At 40.9% G+C, this 22,620-nt stretch overlaps 1 protein-coding gene across 3 annotated transcripts in view; it reads right to left on the bottom strand.

Annotated features, from left to right (window-relative positions):
* The window catches only part of ITGB6 (integrin subunit beta 6), a 68,300-nt gene that overhangs the window by 25,877 nt on the left and 19,803 nt on the right, over nucleotides 1–22,620 (bottom strand). For all 3 annotated transcript variants that reach the window (XM_032638320.1, XM_032638322.1, XM_032638321.1), the window contains 3 exons: nucleotides 8,585–8,674; nucleotides 913–1,047; nucleotides 274–691 (listed from right to left, as the gene is read on the bottom strand). In XM_032638320.1, the coding sequence (XP_032494211.1) occupies nucleotides 274–691; nucleotides 913–1,047; nucleotides 8,585–8,674 (643 nt within the window). The remainder of the gene's footprint in view (nucleotides 1–273; nucleotides 692–912; nucleotides 1,048–8,584; nucleotides 8,675–22,620) is intronic.

Raw genomic sequence — 22,620 nt, 5'->3', positions numbered from 1 at the left:
GGCATCCGTCTTTCACCTACTTACTCCCAGGGAAATAATAATAGAGATGTAAGTTCAGCTGGCAGAGATCTCACCCCTAGGGAATGTCAGAGCCAGAAAAAAACATAAGGGAAGATCAGTTACCTTAGTCTAAAGGTCAACCCACTCAACTGATCAGCAAACATTTATTGAGCACCTGCTGTGCCCAGGTGGCTGTGGAAGGTGCAAAGGATGCACAGCCCTTCCTTGATACGTGCACGGTCGCCCTGTAAGGTGGATTTGGACATGGCCTACCTCCACAGAGCAGCCCTCTGTGTCTCACGCAGGAGAAATTGTCACACTGGCAGTAAGGGCCGTAGATGTCTCCATAGGGGGACAAGTGGCAGATGCACTGCCCACAGTAGCAGTCCCCTCTTCCGCTGCACGCGGGGAGTTCCGGGGCCTCCTTGCAGGAGTCGGTGCTCAGCGTGTCCTCCCCACACTCACAGTGAGGACCCATGTGGCCAGGGTGGCAGGCGCACACTCCACACTGGAAGGAGCCGTTTCCGTTGCTGCATCTGGAGCTGTTCACCTCCACTTCCTTCTGACAGTCACAGCTGCATTCTGGACTGACAAGGATCTCCAGGGCGTCCCCCAGCCCCACAGGCTTTATGACAATGTGCCTGCTTCTTCTCTCACAGTTTGGTATACTCACAGTCACATTGAACGAAGCCTGGAAAAAAAGAAAATACTAATTATCTTCTGCTAGCCACCAATATGCATGGGAAGAAACAAAGCTGCTTGGGGATCAGCTTTGCGAAAGCATTTATTAGGAAATCTTTGAAAATCGCTTTTGAGATTCTTGAAAGGAAAAGTCTAGCTTCAGTGCACTAAGGTAACTTCTGACAGATCATCTAGATGTTTTTTCAGATGACCTATGGGCCGTCTACTTACTGTGTCTCCCACCTTCATGTGAGAACATTTCTTTTGGTGTGGAAAGGGGGTCCCAGTATTACAGACAGCTGTGAATGACAGGTTGAGTCCTTCTGTGTCTCCTAACACCTCCAGCTCCACCTCAGACCGGAGTTCCTTTAGATAAGACATAAAGAGTTGAACGAAGTCACAACCAAAAAATAGAGCCAGAAGAGAAGAATCTGTGAATCATGTTCATTAAACAACAAATAAATAAAATTAAATTGGGTCTAAAAGAAATTCACCATATCACCAATCAAGCAAGAAAGCAAGCAATACACACACACACACACACACACACACACACATCATATTTTATCGAATCTAAGATGCCATCAATTATAAGATACACCATTATTTTATGACAATTAAACTATGACAAAATACCTCGAGATCATTTGGCACTACATATGAATCAAACCTGTCCGTCTATCATTGTTTTAAAAATTATTTTATCCATTTTGAGGGTTGGAAAAATTTCTCCAGTCCTGAATTGCATTGCTTGGCATATAAAAGGCAAATCTTTTGCTGTATCTCAGTAACAAAATATAACAATAGCTTGCTTTACTTGTATCCTATGTATCATCATTTTTAGGTCCCATAAAGCAGCTGGTTGTTACTTTATAAGGAATACAGATCATTCCTCCAACAATGAATATTTGCTTCGCTGATATCAGTATTTGTTTCCCTCTTATTCAGTTTTGGTACATTTCTGCGCAAACAGTAACTTTTCATTATCGAGTCATAGTGCAAACCTGGAAGATATTTAAAAATAGCAATTGTACTCGACACTACCAACAGCGTGCGTAACGAATTGAAGTGACAATAACACATACAGTTACTGCCAAGATTATACACGTGCAGACCATGAAAACTACATTGTGACTTCCATTCTGTTGAAAGCATTGGTAAGACATGACTAATTATAAAATGTATCCCAATTTTAGAGATGTTAAAATGTGAGAGAAACTGTGCCTTGAAATCAGTGCTGGAATTTATAGAGCCCCTATTGTACATTTAGTATAGAGCCAGGTCTGGGGGAATGGGTATAAGACAGGATTTCTGCCCCCAAGATGATCATCTTGCTGAAAAAATAAGGTGGAACCAAGTGAAGCAGTTAACGTACAACGTCAGTCAATGTACCATTAAATTAGAAAAAAAAAAAATTGTGTAATACATAAGGGTTTGGGAGAGTTCAGGAAAGAGGGCGGTCAGCGAAGACTGAAGTATTAGAAGACTAGTCCTTAATGGCTGTGTTGGATTTAGATGTGTGGAGGGGATGACAATGGTATTTCAGGTGAGGGGACCAAAAGAGAGAAAGCTCAGTGCCAGGAGTGGTACAGAATGGAGAAAAGAGAGGCTCAGCCCAAGCCTGCACCCCTACTGTCCGGGGAGACACCAGACCACAAAGAACCCTGAGGTTTGGAGAGATGAGTTAACACCTGCGGGAAATATTCCATGAAGCTTTTAAGCAGGGGCCTGATTTACTGAAAAGGCAGCTGCAGGGAGGTTGTCTGGAAGGCATGTGCAGGACAGGCCAGAGGAGTGGACAGGAAGATTTAAGTCAAGGAGGCTGGCATGTTGCTGCACTCACCACGCCTGAGGCATGAGGAGCAGGGATGCAGTGGCTGGGATATGCGATGACGGGGCTGGAAGAGGGGAAGACTAGATACAGGTTGTGTGGGTGATGGCAGAGGGGTACGTAGAGGCAACGTTTCCCAGGAGGAAGAATGTCAAGGAAGGGGAAGGGAGGGCTGCTGTTTGGGGAAAGCTAGTGTTATTATTCAGACCTTCTTTATTCCTCTTTCTTTTATAGAAGTTTGTATTTGGGGGACTTCAAAACCAAATTAATTTCAATTAATTTCAAAACCAAATTATTTTTAGAAAACAGAATAAAAACAAATTGTAAAATACTATGAAGTAGGTTATACTTCATCGAAAAGGATTTGAGTCCCTATACCCATTTCATTGATAGAATTTTAAAAGCATATTCTGCTTCAAACTTTCCTGAAATATAATTTTGCCAACTGCATGGTACGATAACCCTGCTTTCCTCCTAATTCTAAGGTGCTGACTGTAAATTCTAAGTCACTCCTCTTCTCTGCTTTGTTATTTGCCCCACGTGGTCACTCCTTCCATAGATGGGCACAGGCTGACTTTTCAGAATGTAGTCTTTGTCAGAGATTAAAGTGTCGTTTCGCAGTCCTAAAGATTATTCCCACCATGTCTTAAGATTTCAATTTCTGCCAATTTAGCATTAAAATATACCCTTTAAATCTGTTTTATCTCAACTAGTTACATTACCAGTTTATTCATTCAGAAAATATTTGTTGAGTGTCCACTATGTACCAGACACTGTTCTAGGTGCTTGAGAAACAAAAACGTCTAAAATAGCTTACCCCTGGATTGAGTTTATACTCCAGTGTGGGAAGACAGAAAGGAAACCACACAATAAATAAGAAAATTATGTAGTACCAGGAAGGTGATAAATGCTATGGAAAAAAGTTAGGGTGGGATAATGAAGATTAAGAGAGTGTGGGCAGGGGGTATAGGCTACAATTTTTAAAAAGTGATCAGGGTGGGATTCATTAAGAGGGTCACTTGTTTCTCTATGACATAAATCACAGCAAGATCCTTTTTGACCCACCTCCTAGAGAAATGGAAATAAAAACAAAAATAAACAAGTGGGACCTAATGAAACTTCAAAGCTTTTGCACAGCAAAGGAAACCATAAACAAGACCAAAAGACAACCCTCAGAATGGGAGAAAATATTTGCAAATGAAGCAACTGACAAAGGATTTATCTCCAAAATTTATAAGCAGCTCATGCAGCTCAATATCAAAAAAACAAACAACCCAATCCAAAAATGGGCAGAAGACCTAAATAGACATTTCTCCTAAGAAGATATACAGATTGCCAACAGACACATGAAAGGATGCTCAACATCACTAATCATTAGAGAAACGCAAATCAGACCTACAATGAGGTATCCCCTCACACCAGTCAGAATGGCCATCATCAAAAACTCTACAAACAATAAATGCTGGAGAGGGTGTGGAGAAAAGGGAACCCTCTTGCACTGTGGTGGGAATGTAAATTGATACAGCCACTGTGGAGAACTGTATGGAGGTTCCTTTAAAAACTACAAATAGAACTACCATATGACCCAGCAATCCCACTACTGGACATATACCCTGAGAAAACCATAATTCAAAAAAAGTCATGTACCAAAATGTTCATTGCAGCTCTATTTACAATAGCCCGGAGATGGAAACAACCTAAGTGTCCATCATCGGATGAATGGATAAAGAAGATGTGGCACATATACACAATGGAATATTACTCAGCCATAAAAAGAAACGAAATTGAGCTATTTGTAATGAGGTGGATAGAACTAGAGTCTGTCATACAGAGTGAAGTAAGTCAGAAAGAGAAAGACAAATACCGTATGCTAACACATATATATGGAATTTAAGTAAAAAAAAATGTCATGAAGAACCTAGGGGTAAGACAGGAATAAAGACACAGACCTACTAGAGAATGGACTTGAGGGTATGGGGAGGGGGAAGGGTAAGCTGTGACAAAGCGAGAGAGAGGCATGGACATATATACACTACCAAACGTAAGGTAGATAGCTAGTGGGAAGCAGCCGCATAGCACAGGGAGATCAGCTTGGGGCTTTGTGACCGCCTGGAGGGGTGAGATAGGGAGGGTGGGAGGGAGGGAGACACAAGAGGGAAGAGATATGGGAACATATGTATATGTATAACTGATTCACTTTGTTATAAAGCAGAAACTAACACACCATTGTAAAGCAATTATACTCCAATAAAGATGTAAAAAAAAAAAAAAAAAAGAGGGTCACATTTCAAGAAAGTGAGAGGAAATTAGCCACGCAGATATATGTGAACAGAGTGTTTCAGGAAGAGCGTGCAGCCAATGCAAAGGCCCTAAGGGAGGACCATGTCTGCCTTGCTCTGGGAGCAGAAGAGCGAAGAGGGCAGGTTTGCTGCACTGGAGCAGAATTAGAGGAGAATAACGGGAGGTGAAGTCAGAGGTGATGGGGTGGAGGGGAACAGACCTGATAGGGTTCTCGTAGGCTGTTATAAAGAATTCGGCTTTTACTCTACGTAAAATGAGAAAGCAATTAGGGTTACCAACAAAAGAGTAATAGGAGTTGACTTAACACGTTTAATGAAACTTCTGGCTGTTTTGTTGAAAACAGATTGTAGGAAACCAAAGGTGGAAATGGGAAATATCATTTAGGAGGCTTTTGCAATAATTCAGGTGAATGAGGACGGTGGCTCCAACCAGGATGAGGACAGTAGATGAAGCAATTGGATCAAACTCCAAATAAATTTGAAGGTAGAGTCAACAAGATTTCCTGATGGATTAAATGTACAGTGTGAAAGAAAGAGGGGGGAGTCAAGGATCGTTTCAAGCTTTTTGGTCCTAGCCACATGAAGGATGGAATTACCATGAGTTGAGAAGCAGAAAACTATGGCGAAGTATGTTTGGGAGAGTCCAGGTTACTCTGCTGATGTGCCCACTAACATATCAACTGACTCCTAGATCTCTCCATTTGGATGTTTACTAGAGAAATATAGCATGGTTGCTGGGCAGCATTGAGGGCCAGCTTGAAGTCTGTGATCATGAATTTAAAGTGAGATCCAGTAGCATAATTGTATGTTTTTCCCATTCCCATTCAGCTGTGCAGAGTGGACAGTTGGATTTTACCAGGACCACTATTGGCCAACCACCTCAAAGGAGTTATAAGGTGCAGGGGAATTGAGAGTGTGTCTAAGGAGTGACCACAATGTTTGAATTTAAGCTGAGGGGCCAAGTGAGAGAGGACATCAAGGGGATGAGGAATTGTACACAGAGGACAGGGTCAATTAATTGGAGATCCTGATGGGTTGGAAGAAATATTAGGGGAACTAGCAAGAGTGAGGTGAAAAGATTGGAAATGGTGAGCAGAGAATGGATTGCATGTAACTGAGACTATCGGCAATGATAACGTTTAAGGTATGAAAAGAGTGTGAAGGTATGAGGAGGTAATTAAGAGGGAAGGGAACAAGATCGTTTCAGAAGCAGAGTTCAAGAAACTGAGAGTCCAGGGTACGGGAAGGATCATATATACGTATACATATGGGCTGAAATCATCAAGAAATAAGACAGGAGTGGTGTTGGAGACAGTGACACTGTGAACTAAACGAGAAATGAGGGATATGACCTGAACGTTTGTAGATGACAGCAATTAGGAGTAGTGAGTTACATAATCTAACCAAAATGAAGGAAATCTCAGCAATGATCTAATTGGAATATCATATTGCAAATTTCACCAGGAATATTTTAATGTGAATTTCCCAAAGAAAAGACATAAGTGTTTGCTTGTATATATCATCTTTTCACTCATTCATTTATTGAGCATATACTATGAACCAGGCAAAACAAAACAAGTCACTTCCCTTCTGGAACTTAAATGCCAACAGAGGACCTTACCCTTGGGAGTATGGATATTTCAGCCGCTTTTATTATGTGGTTAGGGAAGGAAGGAAAGTAGTGAATGATGGCCAGGTGAATACACATCTGGTATTTAAGGCTTTTTAAATGTCAATACAGCACTGTAAAATACTGAGCTGAAGTTTATCGTCACTAATCATACACACAAATTGTTTGCCTCTGCCCCACTACAAGTCAGAAGCGTTTTATGTTTTCTCTCAATATAGTCTCTTTCCTTCTCTCTCTTTTTTATAGGTTGGAAAGAAATCTAGTCTATGGATCCCCATATTTTAAGGTCCTTTTAGGATACATTTAAAAAATAGCACAACAGAAAAATAATTTGAACCAGTGCCAAGATCTGTTGCATACCTCACAGTGACTCATAGAGTTTCAATCATACCTCTAGAGCAAGATGGTTTGATATAAGAATAACAGACACTTCATATTTTTGAGACAGTAAAATGAAGACACAAGATTCACTTCAAATGTTTGATGTCTTGATTTCAACTACTCTGTAAATAATGTGAGTGATTGGAGATGTAAAGTGAGACATAAACTCTGACAGAGCAAGCAGGGGCACAGACAGGGCTGGTCAGACAGGAGGGGAAATATTTTTGACAATTCACTGTTTTCTACTTTGCTTAACTCCTTTGAAAATATTAGTGGCCAGCACTTTTGAGAGTCCTGAGTTAAAGAAAATTGAGCGTGTTCTAATTCAGTGAAGAATTGCCATGTGATTTTACTTGATTCTACACATTAGAACTTTACTGCATAAGAGGGAGGAAGGTTTTTATGGTATTTTGTTGACAAGCTTTCCTGTCTGGAAGAATTTCATGCGTGAACTAGCATGGTGATTAAATTTTTATGTGAGCTAAGAAAACTGAAGTTTCTGAGGGTATGAATTTTAAAAAAACCTCTCATCCTATAACTTTAATGGACCATCTGTATTTTCTTCTTTGAGAAAATGTATTCGAGAAAAAATAACTTGCTTTTCCCTATTAAGGTGAGTTTCAAAATTGGTGGGGTGATGTCAAAAACACTGGGGTTTTTTTCTCAAAATACGTGACTCTTCCTTCCCTTAAAATTCTCCCAAGACATCTGTGAGAGGAATCTGGACACACCTATTTTTAAAAAACTTTCCAGATGATTCTGAAATGTCAAGGAACACTGGTTCAGTATATGCTAAGTATTGGCATAGAGTGCATATGGGTCATTTATTTGTCATTTTAAAGGATCAAAATTAGAATTTTATTCATCTGCTATTATGTAACTCTGTTTAGAGCAAATATTAGAGCTTTACTGCTTTATAAAAGTTTATTTTTTTCATTCCTGTCCTAACTTAGAGCTTCATCTTTGTGTGTGTGTGTGTGTGTGTGTGTGTGTGTGTGTGTGTGTTTCTTTGTAAGTAAAGGCAAAAAGGGGGAATGATAATGATATTTAGGAACTGAAATAAAAAAGAGTTGGCAACTGGTCATCCACTGTTGACTGAGTTATAAAATGGTGACATAGAGAGAAAACATAGCAACCCTGTAGGTATGGATCTTATTTTAAAGGAAGAATTCTGTCTTCAGGCACTAATTTACAAAGACAAGGCAAAAGAAAAATAAATGTATTTATGTACATATATGACATAAAACCAGTGGAAAATTTCCTTGGTTCTCAAAAGCAGAAAATCTACAAAGTGGTTCCTGGTGTGCTTTGGTGTTTTTTCCCTTGAGTTATGATTTAGTCTCATTAAGCCTGTGGAGTTAGTTCTCATAGCTCTGTTACTCGTTGGCAATTTAAACTTAATTTTTTTTCAGGCAGAGAAGAGGGAAGCTTAATTGTATGACTCATGAAACCTTTTCAGTAGAATTAAAATTTTGCAGGTGACAGTGCTGTTGTTGGTTATTACTATAAAAACAACCTTTTTGATCAGGTTTATGATTTTTCTACATTCTGCCCCACCTTCCGGGAAGAATAACTGCAAATAAGGTGAACAAAATTTATATTTTGGATATAATTTTTTATATCCATTAATGCAGAGAGATTTTCTTTGGATAAGCACTGTCTCTACCAACAAAGGAGAGCGCATTTAACAGCCTAAAACATATCTTAGTTTTTAAATACCAAAGAAATGCAAAAAGAAAACCCAGCAGTGAAATATCATACTTCATAAGCCGAGATGATCAGCTGGAGAATGTTTCCAGAGTCCTTCTGTAGTACCCCTACTGTAGCTCCAGGAATGAGTTTTGCATAATTCTGTAAACGAAAAAGAATAAGTCAATCTTTGCTCACTGTAATTGAGAAGCATTAAGTGTGGGTTCAACCTGCTGGTTGAGATCACCTCTCTTTAACTGGCCAGGAGAAACAGGCTCCAGATAATAAATGGGTGTTTCTCCTGAAACTGTAGCCCTGTCTGGTGCTGCTTCCCGTGCTCAGGTGGAAAAATGAAAAGGCCAGAGCTGCTGCTGGGGAAATCCAGCCCCTGTGGTGGCCTTAGTCTAGGGCTGTGATTTACATCACAATGGGACTCAAGTCTCAAATAGAAATAACACTTATATAACATCTTCCATTCGTGGAGCATCCTTTGTCTAAAAAGTTCTGAGCATACTACCAGGAACTGTCTTCTCTTTTTTGTAGCATTGCAGAAACTAAGGTTTGGGTCACGTGGGTCCTCACTGTTCTCAGGTCGCCCTGCAGGTCATTCAGTCCAGAGGTCTTAATTGTCAATCATTGTCAATCGCTTGGTGGAGCAAAGGAGTGAACTGTTTGGATGCTTGCTGTTAACTCCCCCTTTCCTAGAAGTAATGAGTACACTTTTAGGGATGTCAGCATGGTACTGGGGTTGGTTGGGATCGCTCCCCACACATCATGACCCTGTGAATCAGCACCTACCTTTAAACTGTCTGCATTCTCCACCTACGTTGCTTCCCCTGAGATGTCGTTCCTACCAGAGGAGAACTCACAATATTAGCTCATCCCTTCAGGTACCAAACATGGCCGAGGACTGAAGCGTTTCAAAGAAGGCAACTTTCTAGACAGCTGAAAATTACCCCTTCCTTAAGTTTTATGTTTTAAAACTTTATTTTCAAACAGAAAGTTTTCGAAAATGTACAGGACACATTCTTGTCTTCATAAATAAAGACATTCAAGCATACCTTGACTTTTTTCTTGAAGAAATAGTCATACATATCAATATTAACTGTAACTCTATAATCGTCAAAGGCTTCTATCCGTAGAATTTGCAGATAGATCACATCCTTACCAAGTGGACCCCAACTGCTATGCTTTCGTTTCATTTCTTTGTTTTTAGTTTCTGTCTTCTCCTTGTTAAGCTGTAAGGTATCACTCGCCTACCAACTCACTCATTTATTCATTTGCTGTTGCATTCACCAACATCAATTCAGTAGGCTTAATATGCCGTGCTACATCAAGAAGAAACGATCACTCATTTTGTCAGCTGTTCTCTTCTAAAGTTTCCGTGTATTGTGAAATCCGATGAGTGAATTTATCACAGTTGTAGGCAAAGAAAGAAAACTAAGCTTTGAGTGAAGAATTTAGGGCATCTCCTAAGGTTCAAGCATAATGATATCCTATCTTATTCCAAAGAAGATTTAAGTAGTGTAGAAAATGCACAAAACTAAATCAGAATTAATAATCATGATAGTAAGTAAATAAATCAGGATGAGGGGAACCCAAGGGAGGAACAAATGAAGCCAGGGTGATGTGGGAACACCAACATGTTTTGGGAGGTCCCGGGCACTTGCAAGAGGTGGTCACCCGGCTCAAATCCAAACCTTCTACTCCTCATTTATGGAAAAATGGGCTTTGGTTTTAATTTGTGGGTTTTGCAATGTTCTACTTATTTCACCATTCATAATTGTGTTTAAGTTTGAAGCTGATGGAAAGCTGAACTGTTAAAAAAGTGTCAGTCGTCCATCTGCCTTGACACTGTGTTTTATTATTGAAGGGGCTGTGGATAAGAATCCAGGTAACATCCCTCCCGTTACTTTGGGCCCCTCCATCACTGACTATTGAGGTGGGTCCCCAAGTCAGATACAGCTTGTCAAATACGAGGAAGGCACTGGTTCATCGACTCACTTTTCAAATAAACACATGTCAAAAGGGCCATGAAGCGTGAGAGCTGTGGTTAACAGCAAATACCTAAATGGGAACTTGAATTTCACTCAAGTGGAGCTGGAATATGTGTAAATTTGACTGGTTCCAGAAGAGAAGGCAGAGGGAAACTTTAGAGTTTGACAAAGAAAGGTTTAGAGCCTTTTGAAAAGGAATTTCAAGGCCCTTAGCTTTGCATGAAACTGCTATCCTTGAAAAATGTCCTGGTATCCCCCAGGCCAAGACATAATGGGTATTTTCCAGACGCAATAGTTCAAGGGGCCTCCAGATTCTGGGTTAATTCTTGGTTAACAAAGCCAAATCCATCTACTTCCTAAAGCATAATTACGATCCTGCATGTGGTGTGACATTTGGCTTTTGGCTACTAGGACGAGTGGTTTAACATTAATCACATTTGTTGATCGTCACCAGAGTGAGGGTACAAAGGAGTTGGCATCTAGGAGAAGTACCCAGGATGACACTGATCATTGTGGAGAGGAAGACTATTAATTAATTTCTGGATGCTGATTCCCCCCAGAAGCATTGCAAATAACTAACTAAGAACATGGACAATTTGGCTTCTTGATCTAACACTGTAAAAACATTACACTTTAAATCTTGTAGTATTATGATTACTGTAAATATCACGTGTCAAATTCAGTCACTAAAGCCCTAAAGTGTTATTATAAATTGTCCTGATTAAACATGTTTAATGTTAGAAAAAGGATGATTTTGCATGCCTGGGTGTGATAAATTATAGCAGTGTGACCGGAAAAGAGAACTCTTGGGTATTAGAAATGATGAACTCTGAAGACGCAACATGGCATGAGCTGAGTAGAAATGCAAACTCCTATGCTTGGACTTGAATTTCTTGGGCTTACGTTCCCTGTTCTCGGTCCATGGATTATCTTAATTATGGATTTTCTCCCTTTCCTCCCCACCATGCCACCCAGGAGTTCCTGAGGTTGCTTTTCTCACTCGTGTTTGCAAGGTTGGCTTTTTCTGTTCACCTTCGTTTCCTTGACTTCTTTCATCAAGCCCTATTTTTTCGTTCACATTGCCCCAACCTCAAAAAAGATTTTGTATTTGTCCAACAGTCTGCATTTGCTCCCTAGAAATCTCCTGTTTGTCAAGGCTAGAGGATCAGAAGTGGACAGGCCGCGATTTAGCGGGCAGGCATCGAAGGCTTCAGGAGATAGTACCTGGATTCACACCTGCACACTTCAGGTTCCTCTCAGAGAGCGTCACTAAGTTCAGGGCCTCTGGGCGTCCGGCTGCCAGAAATCAGGGGTGCACTCCTGCTGGGCTGAGGGCAGGGGAGCCGCAGCCCCACATACCTGCAGCCCCAGGTAGCCGTAGACCGGCTGTTGGTTGGTTTTTTCTTTAAAGAGACTCAGGTTGAGGACCTTGGCAGCCTCTAGGCTGCTCTTGGTGCTATACTGCTGTTCTCCCCATGGAAGACACAGCTGCTGATGGGGCCTTCATTCCTGCTTTGACTGTACTTCCTGTTGGGTTCACTCTCACCTCCAGGTTCAGAGTCTGGCTCTGTTCTGGGGTACAGTTTATAATTGGCTGTATCCTTGCTGGGCATTGTGATTGGGTTTTTGCCTTGGATGGTGACTCGAACGTGCCCTCATGTCCTCCTCTGGTGACATTTCTGCCGTAGCATCATGGGTTCCTCGCCACCTCAGACCTGTCAGCCACCGTTTTACACAGACCGCACTTCTCATGTGCCTCGTCGGAGGGGGGGAAGTCAGAAGTCAACTGGCCGTATATCTGCTAGTAGCATTTCAATAAAGAATTTGTAAAACCAAATATTTAGAGCAAACTGCTGCTTCTCTTTAGACTTTGTGCTTGCTTAACTCTTTCTATGGAGCCTCACCGATGTGGAGGGATTTTATGCTCAGCGCCGTTTATTTTCAACATTATATGATTAACCAACGCCACTGTTCTTGTTCTTTAACTATACTTACTAAATATTTTTTTGCTAAAATTTTTTTTTTTTGCAGTACGCGGGCCTCTCACTGTTGTGGCCTCTCCCGCTGCGGAGCACAGGCTCCAGACGCGCAGGCTCAGCGGCCATGGCTCACAGGCCCAGCCGCTCCGCGGCATGTGGTGTCTTCCCGGACCGGGGCACGAACCCGCGTCCCCTGCATCGGCAGGCGGACTCTCAACCACTGCGCCACCAGGGAAGCCCGATATATAGTTTTTGATTTATTTATTCTACTTATTTTTGGCTGCATTGGGTCTTCGTTGCTGCACGCAGGCTTTTCTCTAGTTGTGATGAGCGGAGGTTACTCTTTGTTGCTGTGCGCAGACTTCTCATTGTGGTGGCTTCTCTTGTTACGGAGCACAGGCTCTAGGCTCAGTAGTTGTGGTGCACGGGCTTAGTTGCTCCGCGGCATGTGGGATCTTCCCGGACCAGGGCTCGAACCTGTGTCCCCTGCGTTGGCAGGCGGATTCTTAACCACTGTGCCACCAGGGAAGTCCCTAATCTTTAAAGATTTTAAGCCTTCATTTTACCTGGAAAAGTGAGTGTCTTGCCTGGTCACAGGGCTAATAAGTGGTAAAAACAGGTCTTGACTTTAAAGCAAGCGCTCACTGGGCTCTACGTGCTCACTGTGCAAATGCCAGCAGACATGGTGGGGCGGGGGTTGGTCTCATCGGGAAGTTAAGGTAATAAAGCCTGGTATTTATATATATAGGGGTTTAGAGATTATAGAACACTTTCCTACTCAAAGCAAAAAGAAAGGAAGAAAAAGCTTTGTGTCCGTAATCACTTTCACATTGAAAGGCTACATCTTGAAAGAAACGTAAGAAGTCGTGAAACCATAGAGGCAAAAACATTTTTTTTTCCTGGGGGACTGTACTGTACTTTTTATCTGGTCAAAGAAAAACAGCTCTTTGCAGGTGAAAGCCCGCTTTTGTCAGGAAGTGTGCTTCTTCCAGAGCTGGGGGCCGGCTGGGTTGGCTGAAATAAGTCCTTCTGAAGGTAATCAGTAGGCTTTCTTCCCGTGAGGTCTTTCATTTTTGTGAGGTTTTATTCTCCTGTTCATTACCGATAAACGCAGGGCTCCCAGTATTATGCAAAAGTTTACCCCCAGGCTCGACTGTGTTACTAGGACTCCCAAGATTCCAAAAAGAATATGTAATTGTTTCTGGCACTAGGTAGCGTGAATGTCTGTCTCTGGGTTGCCTGATATCGGCTTTGCCTTCAGGCTTTTAATTGTCAGCATTCCACAGTCAGACCGGCAGCGATGGGGGTGTGCTAATTAGATCAGGTGCTTGATCTTGAAGTCCGTACCAGCGATGACTAGGTAGTCGGCTTCGGAACTTTTGAGCACTCCCTGTCTTTCTCCCAGTCTGCCCTGGAATGTAATTATCTTGTCAGCCGAGAAGCTGCAGCGCACAGCTGAACGAGTGCTCGGCAGCAGTCACAGTGCGATAAGGGAAGACAAATGGCCCACCGTGCGTGACTGTTCTGAGACAAACAAATGCACAGAGAGGCATTGGAGAATGGAGGCTGAGAGAACAAAGGGCCTACACTGAGTATTTGTTCCTGAAGATACTTCAGATCGTCTCTTAATAAGATTACCCTGCCTTTTTTTTTTTTTTTCTTTTTTTGCCGGTACTCGGGCCTCTCACTGTTGTGGCCTCTCCCGTTGCGGAGCACAGGCTCCGGACGCGCAGGCTCAGTGGCCATGGCTCACAGGCCCAGCCGCTCCGCAGCATGTGGGATCTTCCCGGACCGGGGCACGGGCCCGTGTCCCCTCCCTTGGCAGGCAGATTCTCAACCACTGCGCCACCAGGGAAGCCCCCCTGTCCATTTTAAAATCAGATGTTTTAAAAACTATTGAATTGTATGAGTTTTTTATATATTTCGGTTATTAACCCTTTATCGGGTTGCAAATATTTTCTCCTATTCTTTGGTTGCCTTTTCATTTTGTTGATGGTTTCCCTTGCTGTGCAGAGGTGTTTTAGTTTGATGTAGTCCCACTTATTCAGTTTAATTTTTGTTGCCTTTGCCTTTGGAGTCAGATCCAAACAATTACTGCCAAGACTGATGTCAAGAGGAGCTCACCACCTGTGTTATCTTCTAGGAGTTTTATAGTCTTAGGTTTTACATTTTAAGTCCTTAATCCATTTTGAGTTAATTTTTGTATATTGTGGAAGATAGTGGTCTAGTTTCATCCTTTCACACGTGGATGTCCAGTTTTCCCAGCACCGTTTATTGAAGAGATGGTCCTTTTCCCATTGTATATTCTTGCCTCCTTCATTATAGATTGATTGACCACACATGAGTAGGTTTATTTCTATCATATGATCCAGCAATTCCACTTCTGGGTATTTATCCAAAGAAAATGAAAACACTAATTTGAAAAGATACATGCACTCCATGTTCATTGCAGCATTATTACAATAGCCAAGATATGGAAGCAACCTAAGGGCCCATCAATGGCTGAATGGATAAAGAAGATATTGTATACATATACAATGGAATATTACTCAGTGATGAAAATGAAAGGAATCTTGCCATTTGCTGCAAGAATGGACCTTGAGGGCATTATGCTTGGTTAAACAAGTCAGACAGAGAAAGACAAATACCATATGATTTCACTTACACATGGAATCTAAAAACAAACAAAACTAATCAAATCAGAACAAAATAAACAAACAAAAAAGCCAAGTTCATAGATTCAGGGAACAGATTGGTGGTTGCCAGGGGTGGGGAGGTGAGGGTGGGGGCAGGAAGTGGGAGTGATATGAGTGAAGGAATCCAAAGGTATAAACTTTCAGTTGTAAAATAAGTCATGGGATGTAATGTACAGCATGGTAACTATAGTTAATAATACTGTATTGCATATTTGAAAGTTGCTAAGATAGTAAATCTTAAAAGTTCCCATCACAAGAAAAAAATGTAACAGTGAGATGCCAGGCGGTAACTAGACTTATTGTGGTGACCTCTTTGGGCTGTGTATACAAATATTGAATTGTTATGTTGTACAGACAAAACGAACATAATGTTATATGTCAATTATACCTCAATAAAAAAAAAAAGAAAAGAAAATTGCAAAATCTCAGGCCTCAGCCCAGACCTCCTAAATCAGAGTCTATATTTTAACAGCCTCCCTGGGTGATTGGAGACACCAAGGGAGATTTTTAAAAATACTGATGCCTGGGTCTCAGCCCCCGAGATACTGATTTAATTGGATCAGGGTGTGACCTGGGCCTTGGGTTTTTTAGAAAGCTTCTTAGATGATTCTAATCAGCGCCAAAGTTTAAGAATGTCTGGTCCACACCATTCTTGTTGTCGAGAGGATGCTTCCAGGAATAGCTCTGGCAATTTGGAAAATAAAGGTGTTATGTTTTTAAAACTATACACCTGTAACCCATATGGTGACCTCAGTTTGTCATACACCTGTGACATCTATTTTCTACTCAACAACAAAAGTGGTGGTTTTGAATGCCTTCTATCCATGGAATAGCACTAAGACTGGGGGGTCTTGTTTTAGCCTACCTTTCCCACTCCATCCCCTTCTACCCCAGCTCACATCAGGCTGACAAACCTCTTTGCAGTTTGTCAAACACACTGAGCACTGAGTACTTTGCTACCTCAGGGCCTTTGCACACTCCTTCTCCTCTTGACTGCTCTTAACCTTCAGGTTGCTGCTTTATTCATCACTTCTTAAAAAGGGTCTTCCCTGAAGATCCTATGGAAGTAAGGTCTCACACTCTCCTCTTCCATTATTCCCCATTGCTGTACTCTCTGTTCCATTTTTCTTAGTAATTCTTTCAAAGCTTTTAGTATGTGGCCCAAATATTGCATGAACATACTAAAACATAAAAAATTATTTGCTGTTTAGAAATTCAAATTTAATTGGACATCCTGTATTTTTATGTGCTAAATCTGGCAACCCTATAGAAGTAGTATGCCAAACCCTGAATTAGTGAATAAAATGTGCCCAAATTGTTCAAGCTCAACAAAATTTTCTGTTTCAAAAATTTTCTGATTACTTTGTGAAGATTCAAGACCGTAAGGGCAACAAGATACTGAACAATGTTGTAACTAACAGTGGCCCCGTTGTAGCCTAGTTTGAGCTCTTTCAGATAATGAGCCATAAAGTTAAAACATATAATACTCTCAAATTTCTCTTATGTTTGGGAGCTGTCAGTTTAATTTGTCCCTTGTGCCTTGATGTCCTCTGTAATTGTGTGAAAGGCTGTGCCATGTGGAGAATGCATGGGTACAGTTAAACTCTGCATGCTGGTCCAAGAAGGGGTGAGCTTCCTTTAATCATAGCTGTAATTTGGTCCAGCCTCACAGATACAGAGTGGCCACCTGCAGCCATAGGAAAGGCTTCTGGGGATAGATAGGTAACTGAGTCCCCTCACACTGTGGACCCTCCTAGGAAGGGAAGTGTAGGTACACAGCTTTGAGCACTTTGCAGCATGGAGAAGAGCCTTTGAAGGAGCTGAGTTTGTTCACAGATGTCAGAGTCCTCACCAGTAGGGCACTTTCAGGGATAAGAAAAGGGGTACTAGAAATAATTTGTTGGTCCTATTAAAGATGTTGCATGAATGTATGAAAAAGTAACCAAGTATCATTGGAATATGTAAAAAAGTGACCTGGTAGGTAAAAGTGTAGTAATTTTGGATGTTCTGGGGCTGCTAGGGACGGGCAGCAAGTTTGCTTTTATTTTAAAACACACACCCTCTAAGTCTGGCAACCACAGATTCAGAATTCTGTAGAATGACCCTGATTTCATCTAATGCTATTCTTATTATTAAAAGTGGTTGTTCGACATATAACTAAGTGCAACTTAATTTTTATGCCTTTTTGAGACTGTAAATATATAAACACATTCCAAAAATTTGAACATACTTAATATGTACAATCTGATACCAATTATGTTAAAACATGTAAATGCACGTAAAAACAAAAGAGAAGACATTCTAAAATGTCAAGAATGGTTAGCTGTGTCTGAGTAGTGAGTTTATGAGTGATCTTTATTTTCTTCATTGTGCTTTTCTGTATCCCCCTCTTTTTTTTTTTAAATAATGTATTAATTTTATCATCAGAAAAAGAGTAATTTAATGTGTGGTTTTTCTTTTTTCTGTTTTGTCTTTCGGGTTTTTTTTTCAACACTCTCATGTTTTGGTAGGAGAGTAACTGAGTAAGTGATACAACCACTTTGGAAAGCAACTTGGATACACCCAGGGGGGTTGAGGATGCCACTCCCCTGTGACCCAGGGGCTTCACTTCCAGACATGGATCCTCAACAGAGAACATGCCTGAAAGGATGTGCATGGCTGCAACAATTGTAATGCTGCAGGATTGGAAATGATCTGAAGCCCTCAGGTACAAATGAACATGCTACAGTAAATACACATAATGAAATATGTATAGCAGTGGAACAGAGTAAACAAGAGCTCTAAGTGTTTCCATGGATAAGCCTCAAAAATGTAACTTTGAGCACCACAGTGTGAATGTACTTAATGCCACAGAACTATATGCTTAACCTATAAAATGGTAAATTTTATGTTGTGTATATTTTACCATCATTTAAAAAAAAACCCAAAACATAACATTGAGTCCAAAAGCAAACTATAGAAATAATACATACAGCATGAAATGAAACTTGTGAGCCCAAACTACATAATTAGTTATGGGTAGACATATGTTTTAATGCTTCACATAATAAACATGGGAATAATAAACACTAAGTTCAGGATACTGGTTACTTCTATGGAGGGAAAGAGGGAGGTGGGCAGTTACACAGCAGGCAACTGGATCTGAAATGTTTTATGTCTGTAAAATTATCGGAAGCAAAATATAGTGGCAAAGTGTTAAGATTGGAGAAAGCTGGGCAGGAGGTACGTGGGTGTTTCATTGTGTTACTCTATTTTTTCCATGTGCTTGAATGGTATCATCATAAGAGGCCTACAGCCTGTGTCAGACCATGTGTCCCCTATTCTCCCTTTGGCCGAAACCTCGATAGCGGTCACCTTAGAGACTAGCTATTTTTGGTGGGTTGGCCAATGGCATAAGCTCCCTAACTGTGGGGCCCGTTCTTACCGCTCAGGGGCTTAAATATCACACTAGGCAAGATCCAGATGGTGTCTCTTTTCAAGTCCACACATATTCAGATTGCTCTATTTGTCTAAGTTAACAGCAAGAGTAAGTAAAATCCAGTGTTTACTGGCCTTGAAGGACTCTGCCGTTTGCAGGGAATGCTCTGCTGCTCCCGTGGGCTCTGTGCCTTACTGTTCAGGTGACTTTCAAAAGCCGGTTACTTTGTGAAAAGGCTGCTTCTCTGCTGGCCTAATGATTAGGAATGGGCCTGCTCTTTCACTGCAGAAACTCAAGTTCAGTTGTGACTCGACTCACTGTTTGGGACTGTTGATTCAAACTGTCTGGGCTCAAATCCTGACTCTCGACATGCACTTGCTTTTGGATTTGGGGGGGCGCTAAAAAAGGAGATTAAAAGATAAAGTGAGTTAAAAATAGTTAACCCCAGCTGCCACCTAATAAGCCCTTAGCAAAACCTTCCCTATTATTCTCATGGTCATAGTTGCTGATTCTCTCTGGCCCTCAGTTTCCACCTCTATAAAGTGAAGGGCCAGCACTAGGATACCCTCAGCATCGAAGGTAGTTTTAAGATTGCCGATTAATTTGCTGCCCCTTCTAATAAAAATGGTGAATAGAAAAGAGTAAAAACATTAACAGATGTGAAAACTCTGGCCCCTCAGGGAAACTCTGCCTTGGGGTCTCTAGAACATAACCTCTAAAATAACCTCTAACCTTTAGGTAAATCATTGGCTTACAGGTCTGCTAATGCTCTTGAGGCAGACACTGTGTCTTCTTCTCTCTAGTCACCAACCCTGGCCTGGCTCATGGATGTTTGATAAATGAATGAATGAATGAAGACTATGGTCAATAGCACCCTGGTTTTAATGATGTTAGACATTCTGGGTATTATGTAAATCTTGAAATATTTAGGCCTAGTATTGATGAAATCTCATTTTATATTTCTACATGGGTTGGCCTAAGAAGGCATCTCAGTAAGACCCTGACTATAAATCTGTATCTTTTTTTCTGTGTGTTTATTTTCTGGATTATGAGTCCTTGTGTTCTTTAGAAGAAAAGTACTCTGTGTAACCCAGGGGGTAACTACTGATGTTTTTCGTGTTTATGGTTTATTAATTAGTCTGGAAAATACTTCCAACCACTTTGCCCTGATAATCTGAGGACATGAGTTTTTTTTTCTAAAATCTCCCTCTCTGAGAGGTGTTTTTATTAATGAGGAAAGTGCAGGCAGCTGGCTCTCCTTGGTCTTTATTCTCAGATACCAGCAAATAAAGAGAAATCAAAATCCTTTCCCATTACACTTGAATTGAGAGCAATTTATTAACTCCATGGATGTTTCTCGTAATCCAGAAGTTCTCTTTTTAATTCCTACATGATTTTATTTTCATTAAAAGCGTAAATTTGGAATTTCCATAATTACAGGATGGGGTTCATAGATAAAGAACAAGTTTTTAGACCGTGCCCTAAAATTAGCTATATTACAGCTAGCTATACTTTATCCATGGGTAAATCATCGGAATTTATGGTGATTTGCGCCCCCTCCAGGTCCAGAATCATTGACTACCAAAGCTGGAGGTCATCCACTCCAGTCCTTTTATTCAGTAAAAACCGATCGGAGAGATAAAGGGATTTTCACTGGAAAAAATTGTTTTGGTCTTTTCCAACAGTAAACATTATAAAGCAAAACAATAATAGAACAGGCTGCAAATAGCAAAAGTGTCCAATGATTGTTTTATCTCCCTCCCTAATTTCTCTGCCTCCTTTCAGTTCCCTTGCTATGGTGAAAAGCTGAAAAGATGAGGAGAAAAAGGAAAGAAAGGGTGAAATAAAAACTGGGTTTTTGATTCCTGAAAAATTGAAACTTGTATATGGTAGACAATTTCAGAAGCCACACTTCTGAAACATCAGGCTCATAGCATATTGCAGTAGCCTTTGTGTTTGTTTTTGCATTAATGACCGTCAAGTGGTTAATCACTCGGGTTTTCCTTTTACAGACTAGGAAGAAGGCTCTGGAGCTTATCCAACAGGGTGATCCCAAGGCTGATGGCAGAGTGTTCCTTTCCTCTCTAGTGCCAACTGGATTCAAGTGGAGAAGAAACAGCCAAGGCTGCAGGAGACCATAATGGTAGGTCAGGCTCCCCCACCTGCTCTTGGACATGGGCTCCCTTGACCTTGACAGGCATTTGTCACACAAAGCCCATTTGAGAAAAAATGAAGTGCTTGCATTGCAGTTTTTTGTTTTTTAATTCATTCAACAAATATTGACTGAGAATCTACTTTGTATTGAGAATTGGCCTAAACAGAAAGATGAGCGAGACCCACCATGCTCTTTACAGAGTTAATAATAGAAGGTTTTTTACCTCCAGAGGGGAGGGCCTTTTGGTTGGTAGAACAACCTGCTTGGGCCCCTGTCCCCATGCTTTAGACCCATCATTCTGTCCTAATAACCACAGGGTCATCAATTAGTGGCCACAGATGTTAGTGAAGTGTCTTTTACCAATACATCTTGTTTACTTTCTAAGTGGTGTTTCAACATTACATCATAAACACCAGGTCATACAATTATTATTATATATATATATATATATATATATATACAATAACAATTAACGTCATAAAACTCATCTTTTCCAGCCAGAGGTAGACATTTTGAAAGATAATGAGATATTTTAAAGTCTTGCAAATAATCCCAGGTGATTAACAACAGGATTTGACAATGTAGTAAAAGATGCTAATTTAATTGCTTTTCTCTCAGTCTCTCATTAGCAAGGAAAGACTAGTCAAATTAGACAGTTGGGGCTTAGTAGCCTGATACTAAATTGATGTAAATTAACAGTAAATATTTGAAAACAGCAGAGGAGATAAAAAAATTTTTTTAAAGCTTGGGTAATTGAATCCTGATTCAAAATGGTATTTAGCAGTTGAATGTAATATACTACCTACTACTCAGTCTATTATCTATCATTATCTTTTGAACCCTGTAATTGGACAAACAGGAAACTATCCATGATAATAAGTTTGTTCAAAATCATCTGTTTGCTGGAGTCTGGGGCACACACTGCAGTCATAATGAACAGGAGGCAAAACTGCTCACTGTAGCCTTTCCATTGTTCGTTCATCTCTGTTACCACAAAGTACGGCAACATACACACCTGGGCAGTCCAAGGCATCTTACCAAAGTTATTTTAAAAAATAGTCATTTTTTCTTGCATTCCATGAACGGGCAACATAACTCTTTATTTGCTGCAAGATGGGCACCATTGAACCTGACCTAGCTCCTGTCCCGGGTGTGTACACATAACTGTGCTTAACACAGAACTGGGGCAAACAGTTTGCCTCCTGGAATTTCCATTAGATCCAACCACTTAGTTGCTTTATTTATCCTATCACTGGTTTTATTTTTCAGTGATTCTTTGGTCGTTATGCTGCCTCTATCACAGCTATCCAAACATCAGGTCACATAGGGCTCCTGCACACATAGGGCTCCTTCTAAGAGATTTAAATGGAAAGGCAACCCAAGCCATTACTGGTCTATTTTCAGTTTCCATTATCAATAAAACAAGAAACCAGCATTTTCATGCTGTGCAAAACCTTCAGGGAAGTGCAATGCTGCTGTCATTATCTTTAGACCAGTCTGCCGTCTATTCCCACTAATGCAGAGGAAATGATGAGTCCATCAGAATGAAAATAAAATAATGAAAGGATCAGAGTCACAGAGCGGGCTGCTGGCCTGGTCCACTGCATGGCTCCCTGCAAATGTCCCTTTGAATTTAATGGAGCCTAGATGGTAAAAACCACAGGTCACAACGGAACAGAAATTCACCTCCTGATGAGATTAGTAGGCAGGCAAAATAAATGTCCTGCTGTTACGTTAGAGGCAGGCTCTAATCGGGTGTTTTCCTTGGAAATGATCATTTCCTTTGCAACAGGGAACCATGGATGCAACCTGTTTAAATCCGACATTCTGTTTTGCCACAGAGCTATTTTTCACCTTGCTCTG

This window comes from Phocoena sinus, chromosome 7 (assembly GCF_008692025.1).
Source record: "Phocoena sinus isolate mPhoSin1 chromosome 7, mPhoSin1.pri, whole genome shotgun sequence".
Classification (NCBI taxonomy): Eukaryota; Metazoa; Chordata; class Mammalia; order Artiodactyla; family Phocoenidae; genus Phocoena; species Phocoena sinus.
The sequence above is the reverse complement of the archived record's forward strand: the minus strand, read 5'-3'. Positions and strand labels throughout refer to the sequence as shown.